At 33.8% G+C, this 12712-nt stretch overlaps 1 protein-coding gene across 2 annotated transcripts; it reads right to left on the bottom strand.

Annotated features, from left to right (window-relative positions):
- Window positions 1-274: 274 nt before the first annotated feature.
- On the bottom strand, window positions 275-12212 carry LOC111901853 (splicing factor U2af large subunit A). Of its 2 annotated transcripts, none has more exons than XM_023897711.3 (4): window positions 12086-12212; window positions 10420-10562; window positions 10225-10295; window positions 275-580 (listed from the first exon to the last, which is right to left on the bottom strand). In XM_023897711.3, exons 2-4 carry the CDS (start codon window positions 10556-10558, stop codon window positions 443-445), a joined length of 348 nt encoding a protein of 115 aa, XP_023753479.1. In that variant the 5' UTR covers window positions 10559-10562; window positions 12086-12212; the 3' UTR covers window positions 275-442. The 2 variants fall into 2 exon arrangements, with proteins under 2 accessions (XP_023753479.1, XP_023753480.1); XM_023897712.3 differs by having other exon boundaries at window positions 10420-10558; window positions 12086-12144.
- Between the last annotated feature and the right edge of the window lie 500 nt (window positions 12213-12712).

Genomic DNA, 12712 nt, shown 5'->3' with positions numbered 1-12712 from the left:
GATAATATCAATCAACACTAAATGTTGATTATATTCCATAAATAAGGGGTGGCAGTTTCAAAGATAGCTACGGAAAATATGTTCTGAAAATAATATTTTTCATAAAAATTTCCTTTACAAAATCAATTTTTGGGTTGGGGCACTGCCCTTGGACCTCACTCTTTAGGATCTCGTAAGGGGGCGTAGCCCCCTCGACCCATGACACTTTGATCGAACCAATATCAAACTTGTTTTTATGGAAACATACATTTTGCACCTTCTAACTTATTGAAAATCAAGATTTGAACCCCATTAGTAATCTGTAAAAAATTCATTACACTAAAATGACTTGATGACACTAAAATCACCAACAATGCGAACGAGAATATAAACATTTATGATAGATATTAGTTTATGTATATATAAAGTAAATTTATTGTTCTAGAAGTAATACAAATAAAACCTATTCATCATACTCTCCATGGTTGAACTTATTTTCCGGGTAAAATATGGCCACCACTTGGTTCCCACCAAATTTCCTTCCATTTAACTCTGCCCGAGCTTTCGTTGCATTTTCTGTGTCCATATACTCCAAGAAAACCTAACGAATAAGAAAATGATGATTGCTAAACCAAATAAAAAAATATAATTGTATCGATCTATATATATTTATTTATAGCTACCAGAAATATGAACTCATAATTATTGGATAGACAATTTTAACAAAATATAATTATGTTGTTTCTGAACAATTAACTATTGATATTCTACATCTCACATGGTATGTCTGAATGAGCATTTGACTTCTTAGTGTCGATTTCCGTATGAAAGAGATCTTACAAGTTACATGTATATTAGCATAATATAGCCACATTGATATTCTATAATGGGAGCTGATTCGTACATAACAATTTTACTTCATACATAACAATTTGTGCATTAAAATGTTGTATTGTAAAACTTTATAAAACATAAATTGTTGTGTATGGAGAAAAACTGTTGTATATGTATACTTTATCTTCTATAATTTCTAATATATGTGTTATTTTACTATACCATGAGTGTCATTCACATTTAATGACTTCATTTTGAAGACTACAAACAAAAAACATGACATGCATTTAATTGTAAGTCTTTCATTAACGATTGTAAGAACCATCATTCAAAATCTTTGTAACTGAATGACAACAACATTAATATTGACAACAATTTAATTCTAAATATCGACGAAAACATGTCACCATCCAATTAATGTAAAGGTTTTTTCTTTAATATTTATGCTAAGTTGAAGCGCAAATGTATCGAAGATGAATATATATGGATATTGCTGATGAAATTTTTGTGTGGCAATCACCAATTAATTGTTTGTGGTAATTATTGCTAATTTTAAATGAATGGTTTAAGTTTTATGATATTGAGATCTAAGGTTTCTTTGAGAACTTTTTTATTTGAAAGAGTTGTTCCCATAGAATCTAGTTCCTTCGGATGAAGTTAGTCCTGCATCTTTATATATATAAAGTGGATGTAGTTTTCTAAAGACAAAGCCACAATAATGGTCTCTATGGTATGCATTTTTTTTGATGTTTAGTCCAAACCTCGACTTTTTTTGCTTCATGGTCTTTTTGGCCTAATTTGTATGTGGATTTGGTCCCCCCCCCCCAACTAAAAGACTAAATTACCCTTATTATATTTATTTTCCATTTTTTTTCAAAAAAATATTTATATTTGGACAAAACTGCAAAAATAGTCCATGTGGTATGTATTTTTTCAACTTTCTTTTGTCCTCATGATCCTTTTGGCATAGTTAGTACATGGATTTGGTCTTTCCTAAAATTGAAATAACTATATTACCCTTATTATATTTATTTTCCATTTTTTTCTAAAAATATTTATATTTCTTAAAGTAAAATAGGGACCTACATACCTTTCTCTCTCTCTCACTCTTTCTCTTTCTCTCTCTCTCTCTCCCTTTCTTTCTCTATTTCTCTCTCTCCTACATGAAAAATAAAGAAACAGGCAGGCCCTTATCCACCCAAAGCTTTATCATCTCCCTCGGTCTCTTGAGGGTCACTACCATTGCCATCTTTGTTCTTGACTTGATCTTGCAAATCAAAAATCAAGGTAAAGAGAAACCCCATGATAGCACCATTTTCAGTTAAAAGAAACCCCATGAGCAGAACGAAAAGCAACAATAAAAGCCTTCCCTACTACCTTTCTTTCTTCAAGAATCACACTCCAAAAGTCCTCATAATTCAACCTTTATTTTTATGATGGAGTACAAATTATTTGTAAATAATGTAGAAATGTGGAGGCGTTAATGATACTGTTATGGGTCCAAATTTTTTGAGCTTCGAATTCTGGCGTTTGGTGAAACTCGACCCACAACTTGGTAGGGAACACGAATAATGTTGTATCCATTGTGTTGTTTAATCCCTTTTGTTTGATTCCAATTTCATAAATCTGAGCCTCTCATCCAAAATGACACCCTGTTCTCGATCTATAAATATTGTAAATCAAAGATAAGATCTGGATTTTTGTAATGTTAACAACTCAATAAGACAAGACAATTCCAAAGGGATGAAGAATATGGTTTCAAAGGCTGTTTGCCCACCTGTTTAAATCAAAGAACCATTTTGACTTTTTCAATTAAACATTGTCCTTTGAGGCTGATGATTCTCTTCATAAATCAATAACCATTCATATACTTCTGTTGATCAAGTGGATTTGAGCAAATTTGAGATAATTTGCATTTAGCAGGGACAACTCCGGTAACTTGGTGAGGGGATTTTTCTAGAAAGCTCTTAATACTTGGTCTTAATCCATTAATGGATTAAGACCAAGTATTAAGAGCTTTCTGGACGTTTAAAGTGATAAAGTTCGTGACTTTATGGGTCCCGTGCACGTTAGGTCACTGGATCTAAAGTTTGGGCTTAAGTGCTTAAGCCAATAAGCACTTAATAAGATTTTGGAAAACCACTCTGTACGCCCATCGTAAATCCAGTACGCCCAGCGTACTGGGTTAACCACGCCGATGGTGGTCAACATCTGAACGAGTACGCCTTGCGTACCAGAGGAGTATGCCCCGCGTACGTCCTCTATTGGGCCTTTGACTTTTGGGCTTCGAATTTTGGACTGTTTATGGACTAATTGGATTTTGGCCTTTGTTGGACTTTATGAATAAGATGTTTTGGGCCAATTTTGATGATGGATCTTGGGATTAGGCCCAATTAGGGAGTTGGGCCCAATTTGGTAAAATTGGGCCAATAATGGGCTTTATATAAGGACTTTCAAGATTTTGGATTTGGCATTGGGCCTTGGCCCAATTGAGAGAAAGGACATGATGGATTGTGTGGACTGTAGTCAAGACTGTTATTTTGTGTATTGACTTAGTATCTATTGTGTTATAGTTTGGGATTTTCGGTAAGATAGCAATCAGAGATTTTCAGTATTTCGGCACTACTTGCGAGGTGAGTTATCCTCACTATACTCAAGGGTCTAAGGCACCAAGGCCACCCCTTTGGATCGTGATCTGGATATGTTATGCTAGTATGATCTGTTAGATCGGTATCCTGGTAGATAGGATTGTATTGTGTAGTATGATCCGTTAGATCGGTTTGTTTGTCTATAGACTGTTATGTGATTATCTGTTATATATGCACATGTTTGTTTGGTGGTTGAGGCTTATTTGCTTTGTGCGTAAGACAATTGACCTGGGCATTCCAACATGTTGGTTTTGGGTCGTGAGTATTCCATCCCGATGATGATTGGACTCATAGTATGTGGGCATTCCAACTTGTTGGTTGTGGGTCTGGGTATTCCATCCCGAGGATGATTAGACCCATAATATGTTGGCATTCCAACCAGATGGTTGAGGGCTTGGGGTATTCCAACCAGATGGTTGACTGCACCCATAGTATGTTGTTTATGATTATATGTGTATTATGGAATTGCATTTTCGTGTGTTTATATTTGATTCATGGTATTTCAATGAGGCTAAGTGTTGGAAATATGGGTTCACGTATTTTGGAAAAATGGGTTTTGTCTATTTTGGAACATAAAATCTATGTATTATCCAAACCTGGCATGGAAATATTGTGTCGGATTTGTTTTCTCTTCGATGATGTTTCAGTTTGGTATATTAAACGTCCAATACACTCATCACTCATCATATTACTGAGAAATAAATCTCCAAAATATAATTGAAAGAAGGTTCAAGTGTTTTAATAACTACTTCATAATTCATTCATCTTATATATCTAGGAAAAAAAAGGATTTATATATAGAAGCATTCCATGGGCTTATAAACCTTAATAGCATAAAAGCTCTATATTGGGTAACAAACATAACCAACGAAGATGAAGCATTCAATTTGTCGAAATCATGGTTTAATATTGTGTTTATATAGGTAGGAAAACAAAATGAATAAAGAAAAAAATTTGTATATAGAAGCATTCCATGGGCTTATAAGCCTTAATAGCAAAAAAGCTCTATATTGGGTGTGACCGACGAAGATGAAACACTCGATTTGTTAATGAAAACGTGGTTTTATGTTGAGTTTATATAGGTAGGGAGTTAATGAAAACATGGTTTTATGTTGAGTTTATATAGGTAGGAAAACAAAATGAAAAAAAAAAAAAAAAAAATTTCTATATACAAGCATTCCTTGGGCTTATAAGCCTTAATAGCATAAAAGCTCTATATTGGGTCACAAACATAACCAACGAAGGTGAAACACTCGATTGCTGAAATCATGGTTTAATGTTTCCTATATATAGGTACGAAAACAAAATGAAAAAAAAAAAAGGATTTATATATAGAAGTGATGAGTTTGTAAAACTCTTTGATCGATTAGATCTTTATAACAGGCAAATCAAGAAAGTAAAAACAGTGAGATAAAAACACAAGAATGGATCTGAATGAGTCGAATGATTCAATTAACTCAATCCTCAGCAGAGCTCGATGAAGAACTTCCGTTGTAGAGGATTCTAGGGTTACAAAAGATTAGAATTATCAACTCTATGAAAATCTCTATCAAATCTTACGTTAAAGAATGCATGCAAGCATCTATAAATAATAAACCCTAGAAAGAACTCACGGATGGACAGGCCCATACCGGAGACAAAACTAGACTAGCTAACGAGCCCAAAGACGCAACACTAACTGGACCTAACAATCTCCCCCTTCGCGTCAATTGGAGCGAGACTATCACTTCTTCTTGCTGCGGCCAGCTGTCGGAACCTTCTTAGTGGTATCAAACAGACGAGGGATAAGAGCGAGGATTGTCTGTCTGAAGCAAATGTACCACTGAATCATATCATCAAAGTACTTCTTGTCATCTGCCGAATTTTGCTTACAACGATGAATGATCCCTAAGACATGTTCCAGGCATGCAGTGGTGTAGAGATGTTTGTCTGCCAAAGCGAACAGGCATTTTTGGTCTTCGTTTCTGGTAAACATAACAGAATTTCTCTTCGGGTCTATCTTCCCTATCTGCATCATGTTTAGGTCACTGGCAGAGCCAACAGGTGAGATAGTAGGCTTTTTCTTGATGACACTTGCGATCTCCTGATCCATCTTGGCAACTTCCATTATATAGCAGACAAACATCCTCTTGAAGTGGTCAATTATAGGACCATACTCCGCTTCATTTGTGAGAAGGATGTTGTGCAAAATTATCCAGTCATGTGGATTCAAGTTGGGAAGATCGTCAAGTGAAATGGCATGTTCGGTCTTGGCAGAACCTCTCAGCACCTTTTTCATCAAATCTCAATTAGGGTTTTCATCCCAACAAGTGTAGGGTTTCAAAGCACTCCATGGATGATGGCAATGGGCCCCTTTGATGAATTCTAGGTTAAAAGCCCAAGACTTGTCTTTTCCCTATAAATACTCATGTATTATTCACAATTAGGGTTAAGAGTGAGGCAAAATTTAGCCGCCACGTGAGGTTTCTTATGTAGGGTTAGATTCTTTAGTCTATGCTGAAAGTGTAATTTATTCCTCATATTTGAATAAATCGAGTGATCATTCGACATAATCTTCGTATTTGTGTTTCTTCTTATTTTCCGCATTTTGTTCATCAAATCTCAATTAGGGTTTTCATCCCAACAAGTGGTATCAGAGCGGGTCTTTGAAGATCGATTGATTTTTGAAGTATCGGTTCTTGATTTGATGATTTTCTGCACAAGTTATTGAAGATTATTGATATTTTGGCATTTTGGAATCAAAATTCTGTTCAAGCTAATGTTCATGGGATTCATGATGTTTGCTACTGTTCATATGGGTATAATTTCAATCCAATTCGCATTTTATTCATATGTCGATTGTCAGTCTATTGCTTCGTAGATCAATTTCTATTGATTTGGCCCAAAGTTTCGGTTCATTACTGTACACGATCTATTATCTTAAGCCCTAATTTATTTTTTTTCTAAAACACCGTGTGTGTCACTTGCTTTGTATATCATTCATTCGGTTCATCCATATGTTCGATCACTTGCTTTGACTGAAGACATTTGTACTCTTGATAAGTTACTGTTCTTCAAACATTATCGTTATTATTCATATGATTCAATTTAAAGCCTAAATCACTTTTTGTGTAATCGATTCAAGCTCCTTCTGATCGCGATTCTCATGATGCCGATCTTTCATCAGATTCATTCTTCATTTAATTGATTTTTGTATTTCAATCGAAACACTTTCATCTTCAAAATCATTTAGCAATTCGTGGATTTATCCAGACTTGTCATTCAACTGAGATTATCGATTTCATCGTAAGTATGAATTAATTTCAAATAGTCGATGAATTTGTTGATGTTAGTTGTATATCACAAATTTCTTATGAATCGGTGATATGAGAAATTGATTTCTATCGATTATCAATTATCATTCCTAAGTGGTTCGTATTTGTTGAATTTGGTGATCTTGGTATGAAGAATTTAAATCTGAAAGATCTTTGAGTTTGTATTTCGGAGTGCAAATAGAGTATCGATCTGAACGATGATGAAAGGAATGAACTTGCAGAAGTGAATATTGCATCGAAATTGAGGGGATAAGAGACCAAAATCAGGACTCAGTTCTCGCGAGTCAAATTGAAAAGTCAAAATTGGCTTGAACGGATTCCTTGTGAACGTCTAACATGCGAATGATTGGGGCTTGACAACCTGCAGACAAATCGAATCTCACTGGGATGAATAATGGTCAATAATGAAAAGTCAAAATTGAGCGAGAATCGGGCTTAACTATGAACGAATCTGTGTTCATGTGTTGCACTTGGAACGAAAGGGCTTGAAGCGAATGTAGAGTGAGAACAATAAGCGAACCTGTGAATGGTTTTACCGTGGGGTAATGCTGATGAATTAGGACCGAACCTGGAACAACGAACTTGGGTTCACTTGTTAATGGTTGGAGCTAATGAAGGGAGGACTAAAAGAGAAAGGAGTTTCGCCTGATGAAGCTTGAAATGGAAATGGAAACGAAAGGAACCGAACCTTCAGTTGGGTTCGCTTCAGGTGGAAAATTGATGATCTTGGAACGAACTTAGGATTCGGTTGCTTGGGCTCAGATTGCACCTTCGCTTTGTTATGGGTGTTTGCTGTGATGATTTCACGATTCCAGTCATGTTCGTTTATGCAGCCAATGAATTGGGGAAGAAGATAAACATGTTACATTATTAGTCCTTGAAACTTCAGCGAATTGACTCTTTTGGTCCCTATACCTTTCATGCCTTGGCAGTTTTGGATCATTTCCAGATTTTGTTACAAATAAAAGGGTATATTGATGCAGAATTACCATTCCAGCCCCTGAATTTCAGCAAGTGACTATTTCAGCCCATTTTTCGAAAAAGTTTACAATTTTAAGGGCCGGTGAACAGTTTTGAATTCTTTAACGCACACATTTTTTCGTGAACAGAAAAATAAAGATTCCATCAAGTCTTGGCGGTTCGGAAAGTCGTTTTTCATGATAACGTCAAATTTTCACGACTTTTTTCGGATTTTATACATTATTGTGTATATCATTTTGTCACGGGGGAGCATGGTAAATTTTTATCCATTCAAGATCATTCTCATGACCATTTGAAGGCTTTATAATCATGTTTTTTATTATAAATCGGGGGAGAATTTGGTATGGCCATTCGAAATTGGATTTGTGACTTTTCAAAGTTGAAGTTTTTTTGATAAAGCTTGTGGTAGAATCATGAAGGTAGCTTTTACAGCGGAAGTTCTTCATCGAGCTCTGCTAAAGCTTTTACAGAGAAGTATCCTTTACAGCGGAAGTTCTTTATCGAGCTCTGCTAAGGACTTGTTATATCTCCGACTTCTTGTATTTTCTCGATCAAGTGGCGTTACAAATCTTCAAGTTTGGGTTGTTACATAATATTTTTTGATGGCTTATATCATTAGCTTATTTGAAGATCATTGTGACTTGGAGGGGGAGCTCTTCAAAGACAAGAAGTGATTCGGTTTCTTTGTTCTGAAATGGGTTTTTATGGCGGGTTTGGTTTTCATGAAGATTCTTTGGGATTACATTCGAAAATGAAGTTTAAAGACATTACTTCAGTGCTTGATTTATATATCCTAGAGCCCGTGTTTGAAGACTATTGAAGAATCAAGATTCGTGGATTGCTTCATATATTCCTCGTTGCAGATCTTTTTATTTGCTAGATGCTTGTTTTGGAAGTTAAAGCATTGTCATCCATTCCATACTTTGAGGGGGAGATTGTAGGGTTTCAAAGCACTCCATGGATGATGGCAATGGGCCCCTTTGATGAATTCTAGGTTAAAAGCCCAAGACTTGTCTTTTCCCTATAAATAGTCATGTATTATTCACAATTAGGGTTAAGAGTGAGGCAAAATGTAGCCGCCACGTGAGATTTCTTATGTAGTGTTAGATTCTTTAGTCTATGCTGAAAGTGTAATTTATTCCTCATATTTGAATAAATCGAGTGATCATTCGACATAATCTTCGTATTTGTGTTTGTTCTTATTTTCCGCATCTTGTTCATCAAATCTCAATTAGGGTTTTCATCCCAACAAGAAGCATTATATGGGCTTATAAGCCTTAATAGCATAAAAGCTTTATATTGGGTCAAAAACACAACCGACGAAGATAAAACACTCGATTTGTTAATGAAATCGTGGTTTAATGCTGCGTTTATATAGGTAGGAAAACAAAATGAAAAAAAGGATCTATATATAGAAGCATTCCTTGGGCTTATAAGCCTTAGGTTGTGTTTGACGCGTCACAACTAGCTGAAAAGCTAGCCTATTTTTTGAGCTTTTTTAAGTTGTCGTGTTTGGCAAACCAAATCAAAAAATAGCTTATAAGTTAGCCTTTAAAAAAGCTACTTAACTAGATTTTTATAAGTTTTTAAAAAAAAAATTCAAATATACCCCTTAATTAATTATAAAAACACATTCTTTTAAATGTCCATTTATGTCATTTCAAAATTTTCAGCTAGAAACACTCAATTTGTTACTAAAATTGTGGTATAATGTTTTACACATACGCATAAAAGTTTAGTTAACCCAACGCAAATTTGGTTGACCAATTACTCATACGCACAAAAGTTTAGTATACCTAAACTACATTTGGTTTGTATCTGCATCATGCGCTATAGACAACATTTGTGCTAAAATGCTTAGAAGCCTCTGTAATTGTATACTTACTTTCTTTTAATTCTCCCATCTATATATGGGATGAACCAAAACTCATTAAACCTTTTTTATTAATTTCATCCGACTACCTCACTTTAACTTTAACCATTACTTTTTATTCTATCTTAAATTCGTTTTAGATGTATGATATACCAAACCGAAGGATAACACAAATATATAACAACTTATCGATTTTAACAATGTTTATGGCATGCAATTTGTGTTTAAAAATGGGAAACCCCCATTTTTAGAAATTCCCAACAAGTCCATGCGCACCTAATTATGTTATCCTTCTACATTCAACTTTTAGAGCTTCGTACTATGTAAATCTTTTGGCGTCCCCTTACTTCTAACATACTGAAAGATTAAACATTCACAAAGACCTCATTGAACTATATTTATCCAATTGAGTAATTATTATATCTATAAGCTTTTTAAGTCAAGTGAGTGTTTCTACATCTTGGTGTTAGGGATGTTTCAAATACTCTTCGCATTATTATTATAATTTTCTGGCTAAATTTCTTGTCATATTTTATAAATATGGGGTGTTTCAAGTAGTGTGTATTAGTAAAAGATGAGACAAGATTGAACTAACCTTACCAACCCCTGGTGGTGTTGGTTCCCCGTCACGATTTGGGCGTGGAATGACTACATTCACTAAACTACCTACAAAATTAGTGTGAAATATAATTTGAAATCATAAATAAAAAATTCAATAGATTGATAAATGCGACTAGCATAAAAAACCGACGTAAAACCAAAAAAAAAAATTAAATAAATAATATCATACCGAATTTTACACATTCTGCTTTTATATCTTCCAATATATCTTCATAGTTTTCATCGTCTTTAAGCTCATCTTTAGTCACCACTTGTGTTAGACATATAATCTTTGTAGCAGTTGTATCGATGGCGCCAGGTTGCAACATCTATCTATACAAATGAGATAATACTTTATTTTACATGGTGAAAATATAACCTGTGTTAAAACATAGTTCTAGAAAAATTAAAGAAATTAATTGTCTGTAATATCAGTTATATGTTTAGGTGATCCTTACGATACTTTGGTTCGTATGACGTGCTAGAAATGAAAAATTGTTTTAACCAGGGGCGGATTTAGGGGGTTCCGGGGTGGCACTGGCAACCCCTAAATTTTCCGGCCGCAGTGGAAAAAATTTTGAAAATTTTGAAAATTTTTATTTTTTCTACTATCGTGCAACCCCTAATCTTCCTGTGCAACCCCTACTATGAAATCCTGCGTCCGCCCCTGGTTTTAACAACATGGCGAATTCATGTAAAAGTATTTGAAGAGATAAAAGGCAAACCCTTTCCTTTGATAAGAATAGGATCAAATTGGTAACAATTAATACGTAAAAGTGGAGTATCTTCCCTCTATGTAGCCTTTGTATATTTGGCTTTTTGGCTTTGACTTCAAGCTCCTTGTTGGTTGTTTTTTCATGTAACTTTTTAATTGTTAAACAAAGTTATATGTTTAAGTGGTTTTTGTGGGTTGTCACCGTTTAAGCACTTCAACAAACAATAAATAATTTCACATAGAGTGATAATACAAAACAAAAACAAAGACAGTCAATTTATGGGGTTCACACGATCAGAATGATCAACTATGTCACACACACACACACACACACAGAGAGAGATTTTGTTGCTATTGCCGAATGACTTTCTAATACATTCGGTTATACGAATCCAAGATATAAAAATACTAGTTGTTTCACTTAAAACTGTCAATAATACCAAACCCAAAAAATATGACAAAACTTACCCATGACCAAATTGAAGGTGAATATGAACTACACCACAAAAAATTTCTTCGTGGGGCCGGCTGCCACAAGGGACGGCTCTCCCCTTAACACTTGTTCGTTCTTTCTAAGACTCATGTTTGGCCTGCCTAGTGGCTATAGGGCAAAGATGAATTGGTCTCCATAATTTAATAATTGTCCTAATTTAATTTAAGTTTCTTTTTCTTTTTTGTAACTTTACAATTAGAATGTTATTATTTGGGTAGCTTTAGCAAAAATAGTTGGAAGTTGGTTTGTATTTGTATATTTGGTAAAAGTACATAGATGTAACATGTGAAATTTTAAAATTACATAAAACATAAAAGACAAAAAAAAAATAAATAAATAAAATAAAAAAAAAAAAAAATTGTCATTTCTAAAATGGAAAAGGCAATTAAACTAAAATTATATAAAACATAAAAACTAATTAGATTCTAAAATGAAAACTTTAAGCTCATATTCTTAAACCAAGTTTTTTTCTTTAATTTCACTGGTTTTAAAGCTCTTAAAAACTCGTTATCAAACAAATCAAAATATAAACAAAGAAGGCTTTTTGGTGTTTGGACCAAGAAAACCTTACTTAAAACATTGTTCTACATACATAGTACACAAACAAGGTAAAAGTTCTATACTTCTATGGTTTAACCTCGAAATTACCTCAAATCGTGACGACACTTGACCAGTTAATTACCAAAATGCCCTGTCTTTTGCTTCTGTTTTCTCTTATTGTGAATATGTGGGAGGTATCGGCCGCTATATATGGACTTCGAAGTTGCAAAGGAGTTATTACGTGTAATTGGTATGGAGGTGTGCGTAAAAGTCATTAATAATCATAAGTCATAACCAATCCACAACTCCACTAGCAGTCTCAGTTTTCATTTATATGAATTTTCTTATTCTACCTTTCACTTATTTAATACCTTGATAATTTCACTATATGAGCTCAATGTACTATAATTGATATATAAGAAAAATATGTAGATATTTGTAATATAATAATTAGATTGTTGAAGATATCTCATGCCACAATTATATCAATAATGAAGTACAATATTTTTTTTATTACTTGTTCTATTTTTATGGATAATTTGTAGGAGATTATTGATATTTACTTTACCTTTTACATTAATATTGTAACAATCGATTAAAACTTTCATACTTTAGGGAAATATTGTATGGAGCATTTAGCTTAAGATGTGACGAAAATGTAAGTTTCTAGAATGAATATATATATATATATATATATATATATATATATATATATATATATATATATATATATAT

The sequence above is a fragment of the Lactuca sativa genome, chromosome 4, assembly GCF_002870075.4.
Source record: "Lactuca sativa cultivar Salinas chromosome 4, Lsat_Salinas_v11, whole genome shotgun sequence".
NCBI lineage: Eukaryota > Viridiplantae > Streptophyta > Magnoliopsida > Asterales > Asteraceae > Lactuca > Lactuca sativa.
Note: the sequence above shows the minus strand (reverse complement) of the source record. Positions and strands in the feature narration are given on the sequence as shown.